Raw genomic sequence first — 25,092 nt, 5'->3', positions numbered from 1 at the left:
ACAGTGGATGTGTCTTTTTGTATTTTCTAGGTACACCAGAGACTCTCTTCTTGGCAGAATTTGGGAGTTGTTTATTGCAGTACTGTTGCGCCCTCTGATGGTGAGTTTTGGCAAATCCATCTTTTATGTCTAATACTTTTCTTCTTTAACTCTTTGTAAGACGGGCTTGGAGTCAGAAAGAGAAGGGCAAGGAGGGGTGTTAAAGAAGAAAGTTTGAATGAGGATCTAATGAATTCAGAGGACAAATCAAGGAAGAAAAGTTATAGACCCAACAGGTTTTCAGAGGTCACAGAATAATATTATCTACTCTTTTCACTTGTGTTCTAAAATTGGCGAACCTGTTAATGCAAAGAGCACAGAAGCACCATCTTTGGCAGTTCCAGCCATTGAATTGTCATATTATGGATAATGATTAGACACTCCATCTCCTTCATGGCGTCAGAGCCTAGAGAAGAAGCAATTCAAAGTCTGAAACCTGCTGCCTTTTCTTTTTCTGCTGCCTTTTTTCTTCCCTTAGACTTAGGGCTGTAATACTCTTCTTTGATGTGAGACAAAATGAACAGATGCTTAGGGACCATATACAGTTCTCTGTAAAAGTCTGTGATGCTGCAAATTGGCAACAGGATCTAAGCTTTGGTTGTGTTTACAGTAGTGGAGGAGATATGTTTACAACTCTTCTTGTCAGTTCTTTTACCCAGCATTGTACATTTACAGTTTAGATTATTTGCTTAGGGTTGACTCTTAAACATATTTTCTCTGTGTAAAGTTTAGTTTGATAGAGCTCTAATTTCAACCTTATAAACATTAATTCATAGGCATAGCAAACATTGAAAGAGCATCCTGAAAATTCACAGACACCTGAAATTGAAGAAGCTTCAGATGAGCCATTTGAAAGTCATAGGATCCCCTATATTTAATCAGTATATGTATTTGCAGCATTATCAGGACCTCTCCCAAAGCTATTTAGTTATCTGAATATGCAGACATTTTGCTCATATTTGCTAAATCCTCTAAACTTGGAGGAAATATCCATTTGTGATTATTCATTTGCCGTATGGTAAGGTTGAAAGGAAAAATAGTCCAGAATCAAAACGGTGAAAATACCACCTGGCTTTCTTTTTCCTCTCTTAGAGACGTAAAGAATTGATAAAGTGAAATCAGTATATAAATTTAAAAAAGCATTCTGCACTTGATTATAGCTGAGGATAGTAGGTATGTTGTCTGCAGTCAGAATTCAATATGTATACAGATGCCGGTACTTCCCACGTGACTGAGAGCCAGAGGACTATACCACCTTCCCATGGCACCTACTCTGCCTCCATAGGCCCCTCCAAAGCAGTAGGTGGGTATCTCTCTTGCTCCTAGCGCTGTCTTGGCCCATTAAACATCCAAAAGGGGGCTGTTCACTTCTGTGCTAGCACCACTCCCAGGTCCAATTACCATCCTCCATTACCACTGCAGGGTGACATCATTGGATAGTTTCAATAAAGAGAGAATTTCTCTCAATATAAAAAATATTGCTCATAGTGCTGAATCCTCTCAGCTTTTGCTGAACTAGCAGCATTTCATTTAAAAAATTACTGCTTTTCTAATATTGTCTGAAATTTTCATATATTCAGTGTCAGTATATATGTATTAAGATATTCAGTGGCAACTAAATCACACTACAGCAGCACACTGGTGCCCTCGGTGGTTGTTATGATATTCAGTGGCATCTAATTTGAACTAATAAATTCATATTGAAATCTATATAATTAATTTTACCACATAATACAGTTACTATTATCTTACATACTAATCTGTATGGAAGTATTTCAGTAATGTAATGGGGGTACAGTTGTCCTGAGGTATCTGGCTGAATGATCATAAATGCTAGCACGTAGCCCCTATGTTGCAAGAGGGGTTGAAGTCCTGAGGTATCTGGCCGAATGATCATAAATGCTAGCACGTAGCCCCTATGTTGCAAGAGGGGTTGAAGGCAATATTTTTACAAAGGTAAAAGGATACATACTTTAAAAAAAAAAAAGTGGCTCCCAAAATTCCTACCATTACTGTTGCCTTTCTTAAGTAAACTAACTCATATTAGCTATCAAGAAATAGAGGCAGAAATCTGTTTCATTTGATGCAACTCAGTGTCCTTACTACCTGCAAATTATATACCTTTCTTATTTTGTACTTCTAAATTAATTTTACCTTAGGCTGGTATAGCAGATAAGAAAATTCTGCTTAATACACAGCCACTTAAATAGAGTTTAGCCACCAGTAGTAAACATCTCTATCATCATTCATTGTTCCTTGTCATGACTGCTGGATCATATTCTATATCAAATGAGGACTTGACTCTCTTTTTTCTTAAGTGCAAAATCTAAAATACCACATTATGTAATTGTGATATTTATATCCCTAGTATATAATAGATATACCTAATACATACTGCCTCCAGTAATTGCTTGTTAATTGTATTATTTGACAAATCTTCTAGTTATGACTATGATAGCTGATATAAAATATACAGATTATCTGAAAAATGTAACGTCCCTACCAAAGCAAACTAAAAGGTTCTTAATTTTTCTTGTGTTGTAAATAATTTTAAGGATCTGGTGAAAGCTCTAGATTCATTCTCTAGAAGAAAATTCATATATACATACAGGAAATTTTACCTATACTTTCTTAGTGATGTAGACTCTCTCAAACCAACTCATGGAATCCCTAGTCTCATGGACCTCAATCAAGAACTGCTTTGGCTGCACTGTACACAGGTGCACTTGAACATCCCTGTACTCATGCCTATGTTCCCTCTCATGAGAGGCATTGTGCTTAGAGGTTAGGGACAAGCTTTGAAGTCAAGATTTGCATCCCAGTTCCACCACTTAACCACCTTTTAGCCTTAGGCAAAGTAATCAACTTCTTAAAACCTCCTTCCTTATCTGTAAAATGGAGATAGTAATAATTACCACCTCCAAGAGAAACAAATTGTACTTATCCAAAAGAAATAGTACTTATTCCTCAGAAACTTATTTTATAAAGAGTGTTTGTGGTAGTGTTAATGGCCCCTAGTCTAAAATAATGTGGTTTGGGGCTTCTCATTTTAATTTCTCTGTGCTCCAGATCTTCAACTATAAAGTGACTAATGAAATTTTTATAATTGTATGTTTTATACCTGTTTAAAGGCCTTCAAAGCCTTCGGGGGTTCCCCTTCATATTAATAAAGTTAAGGATGAGAATAATTCTGCTATAGACAGGGTGACTGTATGCTTTATCATCCAACCCATGGAACTTTTCAGAGTGAGAAGGGGATGGCCAGAGTTGTCATGGCAACTTTAAATAGCTTAAGGATACATGTCCACCGTAGGTGAGCTACAGTAAGAGCAAGGAAGATAGTCTCTTTTGACTGCTTTCATTTCTCTATCCAGAAATGTAATGCTACTCAGATTAGCCCTGTATTAAGAATTGTAGAAAGTTGTGTTTATTTTGTAGTTAACAAAAGATGTAAGATTCCCCTTCAAAAATTGTTTGAGGCCAGATAATTTTAGTAATGAACAGTTATTGAAAATTCTTGTTTAATAATAAATAATCATATGTTTAACTAACCCAAATATAGATACTATATATAAATTCTTAACCTAAGTAAGGTCTATGGATGGTTTGGGGAACTGGATATATGCCCCAATTTTTTCCTTTGGTTTTTGTCCTGTTACTTTTTTAAAAACTTTATTGATATATATTTTTTATATACCATAAAATTCATTTATCATCGTGCAAGCATCATAACAATCCAGCTTATCCAGCTTTTGACAACTTCCTTCACCCTAAAAATTCTCTTGTTCCTGTTCTGCAGTCAATCGCTGCTACCACCCTAAGCCCCAGGCAAACACTGATCTACTTTCTGTCTCTATAGTTAAACCTTTTCTAAAAATGTCATATAAATGGATTCATACACTATGTAGTCTTTTGCATCTAGCTTCTTTTACATATCCTGTTGCCTTGAGGTTTATACATATTGTAGTGTATATTGTAGTTTTTCATTTTTATTGCTGAGTGGTATTCTAGTATGTAGAAATAAACAAAATACACATTTTGTTTATTCATTCACCAAATGAAAGACATTTGGATTGTTTTCCATCTTGGACTATTAAGAGTAATGCCACTGTCAACATTTGCTTGTAAGTCTTTGTATGGACATATGTTTTCATTTCTCTTGGGAAGATACTTAGGAGTGAAATGACTGGGTCATATGTTAAATGTGTGCATAACTTTTTAAGCAACTGCAGAACTATTTTCCAAAGTGATTGTACCACTTTGCATTCCTACCATAAATGTGTAAGTGTTCCAGTTTCCCCACATCCTCCCCAATACTTGGTATGGTCCAACCTTCTTGATTATAAACATTCTCGTGGATTTGTAGTATTATTTCATTGAGGTTTTAATTTGCATTTCACTGATGACTGAGATGTTGAGCATCTTTTAATGTGCTTGTTAACCATTCAGATATTTTCTTTAATGAAGTACCCAAACTTTTTGCCCATTTAAAAAAAGTGATTGTCTTTTTAATATTGATATGTAAAGGGTCTTTTATGTAGAGTTTTTCCTATTAATTTTAAAATAGTTTTGGGGAAAGGGAAGATTTTTTTTAAATCATGTTTTGTTATTAATGGCCATTCTTACACACAGTTGAAAACTCTGTAATTATTGTCATCATCATATTGAGAGCACAAACATCCCACCGCTATGTTTAATTCCAACTTTTCAAAACTTGACAGCAAAAAAAAAAAAAAAAAAGAACATAATGAAACTACTTTAAATCACCAAAAATGATAGAACAAAAAGCCTGTATTTTAATGTGGGCAGAGTTCTCACCAACCTAAATGTGAAGTTAGGGAAAACAGAAACACCCTTTTATTTTCCCATTTTAAAAATATGTCCTACAGTTTGAATTATTTTTGGAAGTAGAAGTTTCAGTTTGAAAATACGAAAATATGGTTGAACTTGTTTCACCACAAAAGCCTTTTTTTGAAAGAGTCTATATGCTTGACTTTCACATTGCCAAGAAAAGCAGCCATGTGAACTTGGAAAGACGTTTAAGCTTGGTGTACTGACAGTATTTAAACTGTCTTAGCGTGGAGCAGAAGTAAATTTATGTCAAATCTCAGATGATGTCATCCATTTAGGTTTGCTATCATTCATTTCAATATTTTGAAGTAGGTTTTGAGGGAATGGAAACTCTCCCATTTCCCTCCAGAACACAACTTGTTAAAGCTACTGATACTGCTCTAAAGAATTAGTTTCTGGTTTTTGTCTCTTAATATGCATATTGACACAAAGAAAAATCCTGAATATGTGATCTCCTATGGAAATTATAAAAGCTGTTAACATTAGTGGCTATCACCATCTTTGAAAGAGTGTTGAATATCTTTTCCAAAATAACTACCAGAAGAAATTTTTTTTTTTACTCTAAAGAAGATTTTGGTACTCTGTGAACAGATGGCATATCTTCCAAACTTAGCAACATGCATGCTTGTACTGCCTCCGAGAAGAAAGGAGTTCTACCCATTGCAATTATGCATTGGTTTTTTTCATTGGCACATAATGGCATTGAAGACTTCCAAAAGCCCTAAAAGAAGCCTTGGCTGCTACCACAGAAACAGTCACTGTTCTGAGAACAAGATTTTATGAGAAAAAGAATCACAATAGAAATTTTTCCTTTGCTAGGTTAAACTCCGGACAGGAGTTTTGCTTTTTAAGAGAAGAGAGTTTATTACAAGGAAGAGTTTAGTTATGACTTGATTTACTTGGGGATATTTGGACCTTTATGAGTGAGCATAACATTCCAATTCAAGACTGAACAGTCATTATTATGGATTTGGTAGAAAGATCATGAGCCCTTTTTAACCAAGCTGTAGCTCTGAAGTAGGCAAAAGTAGACAACCTTGTGAATTTTCTAGCTGCTGGAGGAAGTTGTTCTGTAGGCTAGTCACGAATGGAAAGCCTTGTCAGTTCCTCTGGGGTTTTCTCTTTAGAAAAACCTTAGAGCCCTTGCAGATTATCTCCACCCAGAAACCTTAAAATTGTAATTTGGATTTGTAATCCTTTTACTTGTGATACTGTATCAAAACAGTGAGTGATATGAATTCAATTTTAAGAGTCTTAGAGAAATCTTAGGTTCCTTGCACACACCTAGCATCGTCTGGCAAAGTGAGCTGTGGGAGCTGTGATTATATTTGTTACCACATACCTTTCCCGAGTCTCAGAGTTTTCACAACTTCTTTTCATTAAAACAGAAAGACATAACCTTCTTAGATACTAAAGATGATATTCAAGTCACCATATCCAAAAACCAGGCCATCATGTGACTTCTTTATTCAAGCCAAACAGTAGCAGCCTTGTAATTGAAATGTTGTTTTGTATAGAATTAAAGTTTAGTTTCTGTTTTAGTTTGTAAAATTTTAAAATTTATTTTAAACAACAGAAAATGGCCATTGATTTTGGTTTAAAATGAGGGAAAATGCTTCAGTTTTTATAAATACTGATTTTTTTTTAAATATGGCGATGTAGTAGTCTGCTCAGGCTGCCATAACAAGAAACTATAGACTAGGTGGCTTAAACAAAAAATATACATATATTTTCTCATAGTTTTGGAGGCTAGAAATCCAAGATCAGAGTGCTAGCATGGTTAAGTTCTGGCAAGACCTCTATTTCTAGCTGGCAGATGGCTACCTTCTCATTGTTCTCACATGATGGGGAGATCACTTACTCTTCTTATAAAGCCACAGCCCAATCAGATTAGGGCCCAACCCTTATCTTCTCCTTTAACCTTAATTAGCTCCTAAAGACCCTATCTCCATATAGTCACATTGGGAATTAGAGCTTCAACATACAAATTTTGAGAGATTGCAGTTCAGTCCGTAGCAGGTAATATGAAAGAAATCATTTTCCAATGCAATAAAATTAATTGTATCTAAAATTTTTTGTATATAAATTATTTGAATTTTTACAAGAAATAGTCTAAGGGGGAAATCCATACCTTCTTCAGATTCTCAAAGAAGTCAATTATCCAAAAATACCAAGGAACATGGAATTGATTTGTATAACTTATACTCTTTTTCCCCTTGTTGTTCTCAGTGGAACAAGTCATTTTTGTTCTCTTGCAGTTTAAATACATGATTGGAAATTTTCTGATGGGAATTTATATGATTTTAGACTTTGGGTTTTAAGACTTTAAATTTTAGAAAGCAAAAGAAATTATTGAAGCAGGCAGTTTCATATACTCTCACTGAATCTTCTCAGCAGCCTTGTGAAATCCTAGAATTGTTACATTATAGGGGAGGAAACTGAGACACAGGCATATTCAGTAACTTACACTTGCATTCAAGGTGTCTTCTGTGGTAGAACTTGAGTTTTGAAATCTGTCCATCATTTTTCTGCTGCACTTTGCTGTCTGTACTTTAGAAGTGTAGCCTGCTTTTCACCACTCAGAAATTAACATAGGCCAGGGATCAAGGTTTAATGAAGTTATCTTTATAGCAGTACCATCAAAAGCATTATTCTTAAAAAGAAAAAATGTAGAACACTATATTAGGACAGAATCTCATTTTTACAAAAGCAAAGTAAAATAGCTACTTCTTAGTGGGATGAGTAGATGTATGAAAGGAAGGAGATGACCTTTTACTTAGCACAAATGCTTTTGGTATTTATGAGAAATTATTTTTTTGAAAGTCAGATAAGCTTTTTGTTATTCCAAATATTCAAAGATATATATTATACCTCACAGACCTGGTGAGGAGGAAGTCACGATTAGTTTTGGTGTCGAAAAGTGAGGAGTAGGCAGATCCACAAGAAAGATGATGACTGAGACAGTTGGGGAGGTTGGACAGGAGTGAACAGGTGGATATAGGTAAAATCATCCCAAGCAGAGAGAAGAACACATGTAAAAGTCCTGAAATGAGACACGAGCTACAAGTAGTTCAGATATTTCTTGAGCATCAAATGCAGGAAAGTGGAGAGTTTAACCTGAAGAGTTAGGCAGGGGTCACATGATGCAAAGCCTTAATGTGTTGTGCCAGAGAGTCTGAACATTATTCTCTAGGCAATGGGGAAGCTCTGGAGGATTTACATTAGATCTAGTGACAACGTAGAGAGTATAATGGTTGGAGGAGAGCTGGAGAAGCTGTTCAGAGGGTGTGACTTCTAAGGTGTCCAAGAAAGATGATAGACTTGTATCAAGTGTTGGTAACAGGGCTGAAGAGTCAAAAGAGATCTAAGAGGTAGAATCAAAAGGATTTGGAGAGGGAGGGAAAAGGAGTAGTTAAGATGATTTCCCAGGTTTCTGATTGAAGCACCTGGTTAAAGAATGGTGAAAGAGTAAAAGATTTGCAGGGAAATAAGTTCAATGGGGACTATTTAGGTTTGAGGTTTCTATGGAACATCTAAGTAGAGATATTGAGTAGACTCCTAGGCATACAAGTCAGGAAATCACAAAAGAGGTCCAAGCTGGAGATAGAAGGGTAGGAGTCTTCATCCTATAACTGAAGCCCTGACAGTGGAAGAGAAGGAAGCTGAGAGTGAGAGGTAGGAGGATGAAAACAGGCCTGAGGCCTTGACGTTTACTAATTAGGAGAAGGAAGAGGACAAGCTGATAAAAGAGGCCAAAAAGAAATGGCCAGAAAGGGGGCTGTCTGATCTAGAAAACTGAGTAATAATTGGTAGTGAAAGTGAGAGAAAATCACTTAGAAGTTAAATTGATGAAGTTTCCTAACTGGATTCTTGAAAGGGAAGAGAGAGGATGGAGTCAATAATTACTTCAGAGTTTCTCGTTTGAGTACTGTCATCATCTGATGTGAGAAATACTGGATGCAAAGCAGGTATGAGGGTGAGAAATTAATTATTTTCATAAACAGATTTTAAAGAACCAGAATTAATGAAAGGTACATAGGTTGTACTGCTATTTAACATAAGACTAATCATACCATATGTTAAAATATTTATAACTTTAAGAATTTTCACAACTTTTATCATTTAAGCCTCATAATAACTTCACAAAAATGTGTTTACATAGTTCCACAGAGAGAGATTCAATTGTACAAATGCTAATTCACCTTAGGTTCACAATGAAATATATAGTTAATTTCATTAAATTAATTTACACTACAGGTTAGAAAGACACATACACAAACTACTAAAATTATGATTCTCTAATTGGGCTTTCTTATATTGAAATGAAAAGGTATTATCTACATAAATATTTACATGGTTTTCAAAAGGAGTATTCTTCAAATGATAATACATAAGAGATTTAACATTTTTAATATATAATGAATAATTTAAAGAAATTTTAAATTGTCTATTTTACATATTTAAGTAAACTCCCAGGATATTTTTGCCATAATGTATAAGCAAGGGCCTTACTATCACCAAAATAATATTTAATTTATTCTATTAAAATGGTAATCTTATATTTTACCTAATACATCATAATTTAATGAAAAAGGATATGGACTTTTGGAATTAAATGAATACAGAAGTGAGTATCAAAAATAGATTTTTTGAAGGTATCTATGAATGAAACTAATAAAATCTGTAAGGCATCTATTGAGAGGAATAAACTTTATTGAAGGACATGAAAAAAGATAGGGATAAATGCAGAATTATAATATGTTAATGAACATGAAGACAACATTATAACAATTTTCAGTTTCCTCCACATGAATTTGTAAACTCAGTGCAATGCTAATTTAAACCTCAACAGGAACTGATAAACTTATTCAAAAATTTATATGAAAGAATAAAACTATACAGGTACCTAAGATAAATTTGGAGTAGAAGGGGGAAAAGAGATTTATCTAAACTACATATTAAGATGCATTTTTAAAACCATAATAATCAAAACAGTGAAGTATTGGTACAGGGAGGATTGTAGGATCAGACTAGAGAAACCTTGCATATATGGAAATTTGACATATGATAGGATTAGCATTGTAAATCAGGAGAAAGGGCAGAGTATTCAATCCATGGTGCTGTTATGATTGATTTCTTTCCTCGCAAAAGTAAACTCCAGGTGGCATAAGGAGTAAAGTGTGAAACAACTCTAAAAGGAAAAAAAAAGTTTGGCCAAATTTACATCAGAAACTAAAATATGCCTCAGAAAAAAACTGTTAGAAATAATAAATGAGTTCAGTAAAGTTGCAGGATACAAAATTAATATATAGAAATCTGTATCTGTTGAATTTCTGTACACTAACAATGAACTATCAGAAAAAGAAATTAAGAAAATGATCTCATTTACAGTTGCATCAAAAAGAATAAAATACCTAGGAGTAAATCTAACCAAGGAGATAAATACTTATACTCAGAAAATTATAAGACATTAATGAAAGGAATTCAAGATGACATGAACGAATGGAAAGATATACCATGCTCATGGATTAGAAGAATAAATCTTGTTAAAATTATCATACTCCCCAAGGTAATCTACAAATTCAAGGCAATCCCTATCAAAATACCAGTGGCATTTTTCGTAGAACTAGAACAAATAATTCTAAACTTTGTATGGAAACACAAAAGGCCCTAAATAGCCAAACAATCTTGAGAAAGAAGAACGAAGCTGGAGGTATCACAGTTCCTGATTTCAGACGATACTACAGAGCTACAGTAATCAAGACAGTATAGTCCTGGCACAAAAACAGACACATAGATCAATGGAACAGAATAGCAGAAATAAGCCCATACTTACATGGTCAATCCATCTATAACACAGGAGGCAAAAAAAATATAGTGGGGAAAAGACAGCCTCTTCTATAAATGATGTTGGGGAAACTGCAAAGCTATGTGTCAGAGAATCAAAATGGACTACTTTCTCACAATATATGTATAAAATAAACTCAAAATGGGTTAAAGACATAAATGTAAGACCCAAAACCACAAAACTCGTAGAAGAAAACATAGGTAGTATACTGTTTGACATCAGTCTTGGGAATAATTTTTTTTGGATGTCTCCTCAGGCAAGGGAAACAAAAGCAAAAATAAACAAATAGGACCAAACCAAACTCAAAAGTTTTTGCACAGCAAAGGAAAACTATCAACAAACTGAAAAGACACCCTTCTGAATAGAAGATACCTGCATATCTTGATATATCTGATAAGAGATTCGTATCCAAATTTGTCTTATACAACTCAACATAAAAAAAAAAAAGAAAAAAACCTGATTTTAAAAATGAGCAAAGGACCTGAACAGACATTTTTTCCAAGGAAGACATACAGATGGCCAACAGACACATGAAAAGATGCTCAATATCATTCATCATCAGGGGAATGCAAATCAAAACTACCATGAGATATCACTCACACTTGTCAGAATGGCTATTATCAAAAAGACAAGAAATAATAAGTATCGGTGAGGATGTTGAGGAGAGGGAGCCCTCATGCACTATTGGTGGGAATATAAATTGATATGGCCCCTGTGGAAAACAGTATGGAGGTTCCTCAAAAAATTAAAAACACAATCTCCATATGATTAAGCAATTCTACTTTCAGGTATTTTTCCAAAGAAAACAAAAACACTAGCTTGAGAAGATATATGCATCCCTATGTTCATTTTAGCAGTATTTATAATAGCCAAGAAAATAGCAACCTAAGTGTCCATCCATAGGTGAATGAATAAAGAAGAGGTGATGTATATACAATAGCATATTACACAGCCATACAAAAGAATGCCATTTTGCCATTTGGGACAACATGGATGGAACTTAGGAACATCACCTAACCTTGCTGGACTTCATTGCTCTTACTGTAGAAGATGGGCATTAGTCTGTATGATTTCTCTGGCCCTTCCACCACAAAAATTCTATTATTATATTTTACATCCTTGATGCAAAATATTACAGAGAAAGGAAAGAAGAGAAATATATGATGGCGAGATCATAAGCCACTGGGATCATCTATCATGTAATGTAAAATTCAGCAATAATTATCTCTGCAGAAAATACCCTAAAGTGCTTCCTTATTGTACCAGTTCTCTTTCATAATAAGTTCTTAAGATATATACAGTCATGTTCATTAAATGATATATTTTGGAAGTGATTTTGCTTATTATTTTGAACACCAACTAAATTTCCTACTATGCATTTTATAAGCTTCTTTTTAAATAATTAGCTAAATAATAAGCATTTGTATTATATGACTTTTTCTGTACCTGATGCTCCAAAGGCAGAGTCTTTTTTAAATTTATTACATCTTCAACCCCAAATGTCTGTTGTCCTTGCACTTCTCTTCTTACTCTGGAAAATTCCTTGCCTTTTTGTTTTTATGCCTAAGTCAATTGTTATATTCTGTCTCTCATTATTTATATCGGATGCCCCATAATCTCTAGGTTTCTTTAAAGCACACTGCTGTGGAACATACTTAGATTGTTTCTTATTTATTGAAATAGAAATCAAAGCAAAAGATTTTTTTAAACCAACCAAAAACATCACTTGATGCAATTTACACTTCAAAAGAATATGTGTCTTTAGAGAATAGTAGCTGACAGCTGTCATTAGTTTGTAAAATCCCATTGTGACTTCACTACCACCAACAGCTATTTTGTATACTGTTAAACTTGAGGAACTTTGATAAATTGTTATTCTTTGGTTGCAAACAAGAAGTCTGACATTTACATTGCAATCTAGTATGTGGGAAAGAAGGAGACCTGGGGATTTATTTCAAAAGCAGTATTATAATAAAAGTTTGTCAGTTCTGAAGTGTTCTATCCATGCAGAATTTCTCAAAGCTTTCATATTTAATTCCTTTTAAAGGCTTCATGATCTCTAAAGGAAAAGGTTAAACTGGGTGATAAAGCCCTTAGTTTGCTCTCTTGACTTTGTCTCAGTTATTTCAAAACAGTTAACTCCTAAACACTTAACCTGTGAAACTGATCTATTAGTGCAGTCTTCCATATTTGATGTGTTTAAGATTAACAGATTCCTATCTTTTACTTAAATTCAACTCTGCCTACTTCTTGAAATCTGCGGTTGAATCTTTTTTTTTTTTTTTCACATATAGAAAGAGGACTGGATTGGGAAAACAACAAGTAGACAAGTTTTGTTTCGTTTTTGTTTTCTGGGGGTTTGGGGGTGGGGGCGGTTAATATTTATTTATTTATTTATTTTTAGTGGAGGTACCAGGGATTGAACCCAGGACCTCATGCATGCTAAGCATGTGCTTCACCACTTGAGCTAAACCCTCCCCCCAGTTAGACAACTTAATCACCTCATTTTATGACCGCATTATCATTACTGCCTTTAGAAAAGGTAGGAATGTTTATGTTACTGTCTCTGACTTTAAGGAAACACTGGATTACCAAGGATTCTTTTAAAAATGAAAAAACAAAATGACAAAAAATTTCAAGTATCTTTAGATATTGATAACTTTAGAAAGTACATGCTTTGTATTAAGTTCATAATACTATTTTTGGCCTTTTATTCCTTAGGAAACTCAAACTACCCTTTTAGAAGAAATAAATAAGTAGAGATTCCTGACTTTGCTTCTTTTTAGTTTTTATATAACAATTCAAATCATGTATCCACAAAGGATTAGCTGCTATGGGAATTGTTGCCCTGATGACAACAACTAGAACACCAGACAAAAATATGTGAAAATACTGTTTTTAGACATTAGACATTAGGCAAGATGGGACTGTGATCTCTGAGAGAAGAGAGGTAAATGAGACTGACTAACCTTACATTGCCTCAGCTTGCAGCTTGAGGCTTTGGCTAAATTCTAAACTGTAAGACCAGGCTGTAACAACTTCCAAGGAAGTAGGAATTACCAGAAGCTATAAAATGATTAACTTGTAGAAATCATTTGACTCCCTCCAGCTAAAGGGAGAGACATCACTGAATACATGAACATTCAGTAGAGACTCCCAGAAGAATTGTAACTTGGAAATGGGGCCAAATTGACCCTAGAATAAAGCATTCTCTAGCTCTGCCCTAAAAGACTTGAAAGAATCAAGCTAATATGCAAGTAACTTAACTATACAACAAGATCCAGCATTTAACAATGTAAAAGTCACAATGTCTAACCTCCCATCAAAAATTACTAGACATATGAAGAAGCTAGAGAAAAGGGGGGAAGAAAAATCAGCCAATAGGAACCAGACCTAGAAATGAAAGAGATGATGGGATTAACAGGGAAGGATTTTAAAATAGTTATTACAAATGTGATCTTTATATTCAGAGCAGAAAAGAAAACATATGCATAATATAAAGAAAAAGAGAAAATAGAAAAATAAAAGTGTAACTTCAAGATGAGAAATATACCTGAAATGAAAAACAATGTAGATGGAATTAACAGATTAGACACTGCAGAAGAAAAGATCAGTGACATTGAAGTACATAGCAATTATCCAGAATGAATCTGAGAGGGGAAAACCCCTGAAATACATGAAAGGAGCTTCAGTGCCCTGTGAGATAGTACCACATGGTCCAGTATAAGTGTAATTGGACATCCAGAAGGAGAGGGGTGGGAACAGAAAAAAATTTGAATAATGGCCAGAAGTTTTCCAAATTTGTTGAAAACTGTGAACCCACAGATATAAGACATTTAAAAATTCCCAAGCAGAATAATAATAAAGAAAACCATAGAAAGGAACATTGTAATCAGATTGCTAAAAACCAAGGATAAAGAGAAAATATTAAAAGCAACCATAGGAAAAAAGGCATACTACATACAAAGGAACAAAGAAAAGAATGTATACAAATTTATCATATTTTGTGCAAACCAGAAGACAAGTTCTTTAGAAGTACTAGAAGGGGGAAAAAGCCAACCTAGAATTTTTTACACAGCAAAAAATTTCTTTCAAAAAGGAAAATGAAATAAAGACTTTTTCACTCTTACCAAAGCTGAGAGAATTTATTGCCAACATATCTGCACAAGGAATATTTAAGGAAGCTTTTGAGGCAAAAAGGAAAATGAGGAACCAAAAATAACCAAAAAATCAGGAACACCAGAGGAAAATATGTGTATAAATTTAAAAGATACTTTGTTTCATTTTAAAATTTCTTTAAAATATAATCTGTTGTCAAAAAATATACATAATCAGTTGTCAAAGTAAAAATAATGTATTATGTGATTTATAACGTGTAGAAATAAAATATAGAACAGTCGCACAATGCAGGGGGAATGGAAGTGTATTATTCTAAGTTCTCTACACTATACCTAAAGTGGTATGATATTTGAAGGTTAACCGTGATAAGTTAAAGATGTATATTGTAAACCCTTGAATATAGGTCAGCAAACCCAACAGGCTAAATCCAGCATATTCCTTATATTTGTAAATAAAGTTTGTTGGAACACAACCATGCTCATTTGTTTACATATTGCCTATAGCTGCTTTTGCACCACAGTGCAGAGTCTGAAGTTGCAACAGAGATCCTATGACCCACAAAGCCTAAAGTATTTAATATCTACCCCTTTACAGAAAAAGTTTGCCAATACTTGCTGTAGAGTAACCCCTAAAAACATGAAAAGGTATAGTTAATAAGCCAATAGTAGAGATTAAATGTAATCATAAAATACTCAATTAATCTAAAAGAGGGTAAGAATAGAAGAAAAGTAAAAGAAAAAAAGAGTTGGGTCAAGAAAAGTGTCAAGATGTCAGACTTATACACAACAATATTTATAATTTATTAAATGTAAATTATATACACACTTTAAAAGGTAGAGATTGTCAGACTGGATAGAATAGCAAGACTCAGCTATATGTTGTCTATAGGAAACCCACCTGAAAGACATGGATAGGTTAAAATTAAAAGGATGAGGAAAAGTATACCACAAAAAAAAATGTCCATACAAAAAATTGTATGTAAATAATCATAAAAAGTTTATTCATAGTAGTCCAGAACTGGAAAGAATCAACATGTCAATCAGAATGTGAATGAATGGACATATTGTGGTATATCCATATGCTGTGAAATACTACTCAGCAATAAAAACAAATTGATAAAAACAAAGCATGCAACAGCATGGATGAATCTCAAAATCATGATGCTGAGAGAAAGAAGCCAGATACAAAAGAGTACATGCTATGTGATTCCAGTAATATAAACTCTAGAAAAACTAAATGTAACCTGTGGTGACAAAAATCCAGTCAGTGGTTGTCCAGAGATTAACTGCAGTGGAGATCAAGAGAATTGTAGGGTGGGGGGTGGGGTGGTAAATGTTCTTTGTCTTGATAATTATGTCAAAACTCATCAAATGTTTTATTTACAATAAGAGTGTATTTTGTTATTTATAAACTGTGCCTCAATAAGGGTTACTTTTAAATTTTAAATCATGAAAAAATGTAGTGTGAGGCTTTTGTATTCATTGTAGTCCCCTTTAATTAGACAAGGAAATAAGATGTACAACCATGGAAAGTTTGATGCGTTTGGAATCTCGAGAACCTTCATCTAAGTATATTTCCTCTCAACTCTTCAATTTTGAGGGATATGAATCCTTAGAAACATTATAGAATGTATCTTTTGACTCTTAAAAAATAAAAAAGCAGTGTGCTAAGTGTTTCAAATGGTTTATTTTATTTATTCCTTACAACAACTCTATAGTTAGGGATTAAATCTATTTTATAAATGAAAAAAGGGAGGCTCAGAGAAATTATATAATATGCCCAAAGTTATAGAGTCAGGATTTCATCCTAGATTTAACTCCAGAGCCTGTTTTTCTTTCACAGGCTAGTGCTAACTTACCATCTTTAAATGCTTGGTTGCTTATGTAAAAAATTCTGGTTCAAAATTAAATAAAAAATTCTTTGAAAGTGATTTTGAAAGAGTTATTCTGACATTTGTTTTAGTGACTAAGGCTCTGTAAATCAAGACTGTTGAGGAGCAAAATAAGGTAATAAGGATTCTGTGCTGAAATGTTGCAGAAAATCCTTTCAGTTGTGTAGCTTATGGTAACGTTTCCCTTAATACCTTTCTGTTAGAAAATCCCGAAAGTTGAGCTTTGGCTTCTAGCTAACCTCAGGAAAGTGTTTAAAAGAACTTAAAAGGTATTGATTTTGATCATTTCCTAATATGTCTATATGTCCATATAAAAGCATGCTTACTTATTAAGCACCTTAGATGTAATAGTTTACTACAAATATGAGTTGACTGTCCCTGAGTAAGAGCCTCACTTATTAGTGTACTTTCAGATGTCATTCCCCAAGGATTCTTGAAAGCTCTGGCTCCCAAGAGCCACCTCCCACAGGATATGGAATCTGGCCCAGCAATCTCTGGCTACTTAATAAAATCTTACTAAATGGACCAGGATTTATATTCACCAATACCAAGAACTTTACCTCAGATTCCTGGGAAAGCCGCTCCTTGACCCACTTAGAAAATAACCTTTTGCATCTTTTCTTTTTTCTGAAAAGTGAATTATATGAGCAATATTATCTTTCATAAGCCAGTTCCCAGAGTAGCTTTCAGTTAAAGCTAAAGGGCATGTTCTTGAACCTTTGAAAACATTTTAAATCACACTAATGATATCAGACCCCCATTTAAGAAGAGTAATAATATAGCTTTAACTTGGAGTGAAATCTAATTATCATATGATTATGGGTCTTTTTCATTCAGATGTGACAGTGGTGTATCAAAATGGGTTACCTGTGATATCCGTGAGGCTACCGTCCCGGCGGGAACGCTGCCAGTTCACTCTCAAACCTATCTCAGACTCTGTTGGTGTGTTTTTACGACAACTGCAAGAAGAGGATCGGGGAATTGATAGAGTTGCCGTCTATTCACCAGGTATAGTCACCTTCGTTGTTAATTCCCACTCACTCCTCCCACCCACTCCCCTCAAACTGCTTCTACACACACACAAAACACACACACCCCTGCAAATCCCATGCTCTTCACATTTGGACACTTTTTCATTTTAGCAAATGTCAGGGGAGAGTGATTTCTCTCCCAGTTCTCAGAATATGATCGTTCGGTTTTAGCAAATGTATAGACGCAGGAGTCTCATTCAAAAGCACCTCACATATAATGCCGTGGGCAAAGATGAACAGTAAATCACATTTTATATTTTTGAGACCTTTTGTCATTACCTTAGGCATAGAATAAACTTTTCTAGTAGTTGAGCTATCACTCTGAAAATAAGAAACATTTGGACTTCTTTTTAGATCTTTTTATGTCTTTCACGTAAACATTTATGAAGTAAAGACATATATGATTTGAAAATAAAATAAGGCACTAAGAATTCCCATTTGACATGACATCTATTTCATTTATTTATTTTTTAAGCACCTTACGTTTTTCCCACTTCCACTTTGAAAAATTTTAAACCTACAGAAAACATAAAAGTCTAGTACAGTCAGTACGTATTTACTCTTGGATTTATCAGTTGTTACTAATCTGCCACATTTCTGTAGTTTAACTGTTAAATATGCTTACTTCTCAACTCATCTTGTAATATAAGTGGGAGACCAGCTTGGCGTACTTTGCCAACCCTAGCATCTGCCCCTACTGAATTATGGACAACTAAATAGGAACTATAATGCAAAGTACCATATATTAGAAAACGTTTTTTTCTTAACTCAACCAACTTCCATCATAGACAAATAGACATCCATGCAGCTCTCCCAGTGACCCTAGATTTCCAACTGACACCTATACATCTGTATAATTATTTCACTTGTTCATAAAGTTCTGCCAGAAAAGCATGTTGTTAAATCTTCACAGATTGAGGCCATTAAAACGAAAAGCTTCAGATAATATGACTTTGTTTAGCATAGAACTTGGGGATAAAGCAAAAAATTAACTGAAATTTAAAAGAGAAGATGTAATTTTTAAAATCTATTTTGAGGATTGCTTTTCTTCCTGACCATTCTTGAATAATTATGGACATATGACAGATTAAAATTTTTCACATTTAAATTTTTCACAGATGGTGTTCGAGTTGCTGCTTCAACAGGAATAGACCTCCTCCTCCTTGACGACTTTAAGCTGGTCATTAATGACTTAACATATCACGTACGCCCACCAAAGAGAGGTAAAAAAATAACCTTCATAAGGCCAGAAATGTGGGAAGGGCTTTTGGAAAGAACTTTGTTTTTCCCTGGATAAACTTGAGAAACAGATAATATTCAAAGAACACTCCAAGTTTTACATACAGGTAGCACTTGGCTAGTACATTGACTGAAATTTAAGACACCAGAATGCTTTATAATTGGCTATTGTCACTCTGTTTCACATAAATGAATGTGCTACATAGTTCAAGCTCCTTCTCTCCATGTAAACTAAAAGTCATACTATTTTAATAACATTATTGGGGGGGATCTTTTTAAAACAAATTATGGACTTTTCTGTCCTCTTAAACATTTATAATAAGAATTTTAAAAGGAATTAATCCTTTCTTTTTTTTAGATGGTTCAAAGTCAGCAGTCTGAAAGCCAATTATTGTACAATAATAGTCCTTGGGAACTTCTCTATATGAAGACATGTGTATGCTTTTATGTGAAAAAATGAGGTGTTTGCCTGAGGTGCACATTCTAAGAGGATGCCAAAAACTTAGTAATCAAGATAAATAATATTTTAATGAACTATTTTTAAAAACCAAAGCTAATTTTAAAAATCCATGATGAACAAAATATCAAACATTTAAATAAAGACAGAATCTGTACTACAGATTTTTTTTTTTCACCCCAGGCTCCAGTATGGCTTTGCACAGTACTGATGCTATTAAATAACCTTCTAAAATAGCATTTTGAATTATATCTTTTTTTGGTCATTTTTCTCTCTTTGCTCTTGATCTTCATTATCACTTGCTGCTGTTGTTAATTCTCCTACAACCACCACTTCCTCCATCAGCCTCCTAGGACATTCGTTCTTTTCCATTCTGCTTTTGAGAATTGTGTCTATCTAATGTAGATACAGTTCTAAGTAAAAGCCTAAGTATTGAATGCCTCCAAAATCTGGTCCACATCTACCTTTAAAATGTTTCTCTTTCCTTATGAAATGATGCTTACTTTTCCTCCATCCTGTGTTCTTTTCTCTTTCAAGAGCTATGCCCCATTCTTTGCCATGTCAGTGTTTGCTCACCTTTCCTTTGAGTAAGATGCCTTTTTCCTTTCTTCCTAATCTCCTGTTTCCTCCTGTCAAAATCATCAGTGTCATCTCTTCCATGAAGCCTTTCATGATCCTCTTCTTCCTTTCTCTGATTTCCAGCCAACCAGACATGACTACTCTTCTCTGAATTCTTGTTTCTTTTCAAAGGCTCAGAGGAAGGCACTGTGACTTTGTATACCCCATTGTCTTAGGTAGTCATTCTACACTGAGTGAATTAAATGAGTTAAAGTATCTTTTAAATAATAAGACATTGCTGATTCAGATTTTATTAAGTTAGAATAACTGATCTTGTAGACCAGTGATTGTTAACTATACATTAGCTATGGTAATATGCTTTTCTCCTGTTCTGTGATTCTTGGACCAGAAGTTCTCTTTAAAGTAACAGATGTACAGGCCTTATTTTACTCAATTTTTTGTTGTTGTTCTTTAAATTTGCTCTTTAGTTTTTTCCAGGTTTATTGATATATAATTGACATGTAACATTGTGTAAGTTTAAGGTGTACAATGTGATGTTTTGATATATTAATATGTTGAGAAGTGATTACCACAACAGAATTTAAGGTTAACACCTCCATCACTTTGCACAAGTGCCATTTCTTTTTGATAACTACTGTCTTAGCCACTTTAAAGTATATATTATTTTTGTTAACTGTAGTCACCATGCTGTACCTTAGATTACCAAGACTTATTCATCTTTTAATTGGAAAATTGATACTCACTCTTCTACCAACATAGAACTACCACATGATCCAGTAATCCCACTTCAGAGTATATATCCACAGAAAATGAAATTAGGATCTCAAAGAGATATCTACACTCCCATGTTCTTGGTAGCTTTACTCACAGTAGTCAAGACTGGAAACAACCTAGGTGTTTATCTACAGATGAATAGATAAAGAAGATGTAGTATACAATGGAATATTACTCACTCATGAGAAAGAAGAAAATCCAGCCACCTGCAACAACATGGATAAACCTTGAGAGGATTATACTCAGGGTTTTTTTGTGTGTGTGAATTACCAACAGAGTTCATTCTATTTAGGTTTTCTGTTGTTTTAATAAAATAATAAAAGTGGACTAATACATTTTTATATAAAGTACAACAATCAGGAAAGTAAAGATTTGAGCTTTGATCTATTATGTTGTCAAAACTACAGATATTTTAATCAATGAGTAATTCCAGCCATCTTGTCTAATACTATGTTTTTAAAACAAAATAATGTTTAAGTTTTTTAAATAGGATTATTCTCAAGTTGAATAAAGAAAGCAAAGATAGAAACTGGAAAGGGGAGAAATTATATTTGATTCTCTAGTAGTCAGTTCGGCAGCCTAACAGCTCTTTGCTTTATTTGTATCTCAGAATTGTAGAACATCTACCTACTTTTCCTATAAGTCAATTAGAATGTGACATTTTCAAGGGTCAAAAGCCTAATTCAAGGAATAATTGTAAATTGAAGTGTGAAATTTGGTAACTTCAATAACAGCATTAGTTTAGAATTTTAAAAGACTATTTTAATATTTAAAGTCACACATCAAAGCTCTCTCAACTCTGTTCTTATTAGCCAATGAAAGATTGTGTCATTATATACCATTTTTCACAGAAGCTGAGATAATACTGTTTTAAACTTCTTCCTCAACTTTTAAAACATAGTAAAGAAAACCTTTTTCTTTTGATAAAATGTAAAATAAGTTTTAATTTTGTTTCCATCATATTATCCTCCTCTCCCTGTGTGAGGAAGATACTGCTGGCATGCAAGTCACCACTCCTTTTCAGCTGCACTGAGTAAGAGAGCAGTTTGAATTTCTGTGTTTGAGAGGGATGCCGATCATCAGATGAGTAAGCATATTCTTCTTCCCCACACTGGAACTGTTTTTAGTGAAAAAGCTAAATGGAGAAAAGAAATTGAAGGCACTAGGTTTGTGTGTTAGATAATGAGAAGAACACTAGGATTTTATATATACATGGAGCAGATGAAACAAGTCTGTTTTATCTAATAAAAGTTAAAATTGTTAATGAAGGGAAACTTTTCCAGAATAGTTTAAGTTTTGACACAATTTTTTCTACTCATCCCTTACCCACCCCCCTTTAATTTTCACTTCTCCCTCCTATTTTTCTTTTCCCTGTTTATGGATAGCACTTTCGAACTAAAAATGCCCTATGAATATTGTGCACCAGAATACCGTAACTTCACACCCTTCTCCCAGGCACTGAGGATAGAAGGATTATTCACATAGGATCTAATTTAGCCACATTTGATGTTTATGTGGGATTGGCAGTTATAGGTATTATGGATCCCTAAGTGCTGGCAACCCTTTTACCTAACCCCAAAATTGGAGGGAAGAGGCAGGAAAAAAACTGAAATGGAACAAATGAGCAGGTCATGGCAGTAAGGCTAGTTGTAAGTTCCCTTGCATTCTTGTGGCTACCATAGCAATGTTGAAGTCCATGTTGAAGCTGTAATTAACTGACTTCCTCTTAGTCTTGGGAAAAGAATATATGGTGTATCACTGGTTGTTGAAAGTTTTGGAGAATCATTTTGATTGGCACCACTAATCTCCTTTCCCTGTTTATCCATCCAGAGGATATTAGAGACCTTGCATCTCTCTTAATGTTGTAAATAATTGAGAGAAAATGTTGACTGGGCAAACCGAATACCAACAGTAATGAATACCTTATCAGAGACTCAAATAGCCAAAGTCCTTCCTGAACCATTGTAGTAGCTGAAAAGACTTTTAAATCTCCATTATTTTGCACATCTCCCTGTCTTTGTGTATGTTAATTATCCTGACACTGATGACATGTGCAGAAACGTTAATAAACATCTTAATTGCATTTCTAGTGAAGTATACACAAATCATCCAGAAGTGTTTTTGTTGAGGCGTTAGCAGATTTATCTTCTCTCTTTCTGTAATTTAATCTCCAAAGATGTAGGCAGATTTTTCAGGGTCAAGGGTTTGAGGTGGTTGTTTTCCTCCACCACGACAATACCTTGTAACCGTATTCTTACTATCAAGAAAATCTAACAAAATAAAGCTGACTCCCTTGAGTTTCCTAGGGCTTTACTGAAGCCTGATCAGAAAGATAACAACTCTGTGTTCAACCAGATCTAGAATTGAACATCTGTGAGATTAATCTCCTGGGAATTATCATTTTACAGTCTTTTCATTGCTTTTTGAAGGTATGCTGTTGCACATTAAATTTTATTTGTTTTGAATAGATAATACATTCAAAAGTTTCAACTCCCGATGTTAAAGAAGGTATGTGAAAAGTTTTTTCATCCCTATTCCACAGCCACCCTTTTCTCCTCTTACCAAGTTCTCAGTTTCTTATGTTTCTTATCAGAGATCGTCGGTGCATTCATAAGCAGATATGAATACATAATCTTTTTTCCTTGTTTATGCAAATAATAGCATATCATACATATTGTTTATATCATTCAGGATTCAACTGGGGATGCAGAACCACATGAATAATGCAGAGGAAGAGATTTATTATAGGAATGCAATTTTGTACAGTTGTAGATGAAGCTGAAGAAGTGAGAGTCTGAAAAGGGGAGCTTGGACGATCAGAGAACAGTTAAGAGTTTTGAAGTGGACAAATCAAAGCTTGCGGGGAACCTGGAAATTAAGGGGTGTTCAACTATTAGGATAAGGAGAATTAGCAAAAGCGGGCTGGTAGAGAAATCTATAGGACAGTGTTATCAAATAGAACTTTCTGTGATAATGAAAATGTTCCATTTACGCACTGTCCAGTATGGTAGCCATCAGTCACATGTGCCTGTTGAGTTCTTGAAATATAGCTAGTGTGACTGAGAAACTGAATTTTAAATTTTATTTCATTTTATTTCATTTAAATTTAAATAGTCACACACAGCAAGCGGTTACTGGTTTGGATAGCACCGCTCTAAAAGGCTGTATCTGGCTGTGGGCGTGGATTTGCTGTTTGCTGTTAATCATCAGAGATGGCAGTTAGAGAAAAGAGCTGGGTGCAGAGCAGAGGAGAGCAGGCGCACGCTGGCCTCTGCAGGCACCTCTGCATCTGGCTCTCACTGTTCACAACCTTCAGAGCGTAATGGCTTCTGCTTCACTTCTTCTACCTGCCAAAATATCACTTGATTTTCACTTTTGGTTAAATATAATTCAGAACCATACTCTAATTCAGAACCATCCAGGGAATTTGGGTATTTTGGGAAACATAATTCCAATGTAGCTAGATGACAAGATGTAAAACCACCAAACTCCTTTTCTTACCTAACATTGTATTCTGAGAATCTTAACATACCAGTACATCAAGAATTCCTCATTCCTAACTCAGTAAAAAAAAATGTTAAAAAAAAAAGAATTCCTTTCTTTTTCACAGCTGCTATGTATTACATTGTATGACTGTGCATCATCATTCAACTGCATATTTTATAATTTATCATGGATTTTTATGTTTTAATTTTGGGTTATATATTGCAGCATTGAATCATATTGAATGTGTATCACTTAGGAAGTATATGAGTGTATATGTGGGAAAAAAAAATACCTAGAAGTGGAAATGCTGTGTGTCACAGGGTGTGTGGATCAAAAACTTAAATTTTAAAGAAGAAAAAGAAATACTTAAAGCAATAAAAAAAAAAAGTAAAAGAAGTATTTTTACAACCTTGGAGTGACAAATAGCTTTCTAACTATAACATAAAAAAAGAAACCATAAAAGAAAAGATTGATATAAAACATAAATTTCCTTCACAGCAGAATCCATAATATGAATATTAATTTTTAAACTAACAAGTCTTCAATGATTGCTGTTCTAATAGAAACTTACTTTTTTGTAAAACAAATGCCAAGCCTGATTTCAGATTTTATAGATTTTCAGGTTACGATTGTCCATACATTGTTTTTTTTTTTTGTCCATACATATTTGATAATTAACATGGGCATGCTTCATTAGGAAAAGGAAGAGGACAGAGTCTCTTTAGTTTGCTTGCTTGCTAGCTTGTCTCCTTCCTTCTTTCCTCCTTTCCTCCTTCCC

The 25,092-nt window shown here is 34.1% G+C and overlaps 1 protein-coding gene across 8 annotated transcripts in view; it reads left to right on the top strand.

Moving 5' to 3' along the window:
• Positions 1-25,092, top strand: part of MCU (mitochondrial calcium uniporter) — a 201,537-nt gene that overhangs the window by 165,928 nt on the left and 10,517 nt on the right. For all 8 annotated transcript variants that reach the window (XM_072971342.1, XM_072971341.1, XM_072971339.1 and 5 more), the window contains 3 exons: positions 31-100; positions 17,586-17,756; positions 18,898-19,002. In XM_072971342.1, the coding sequence (XP_072827443.1) occupies positions 31-100; positions 17,586-17,756; positions 18,898-19,002 (346 nt within the window). The remainder of the gene's footprint in view (positions 1-30; positions 101-17,585; positions 17,757-18,897; positions 19,003-25,092) is intronic.

This window comes from Vicugna pacos, chromosome 11 (genome assembly GCF_048564905.1).
Source record: "Vicugna pacos chromosome 11, VicPac4, whole genome shotgun sequence".
NCBI classification, from domain to species: Eukaryota; Metazoa; Chordata; class Mammalia; order Artiodactyla; family Camelidae; genus Vicugna; species Vicugna pacos.
The sequence above is the reverse complement of the archived record's forward strand: the minus strand, read 5'-3'. Positions and strand labels throughout refer to the sequence as shown.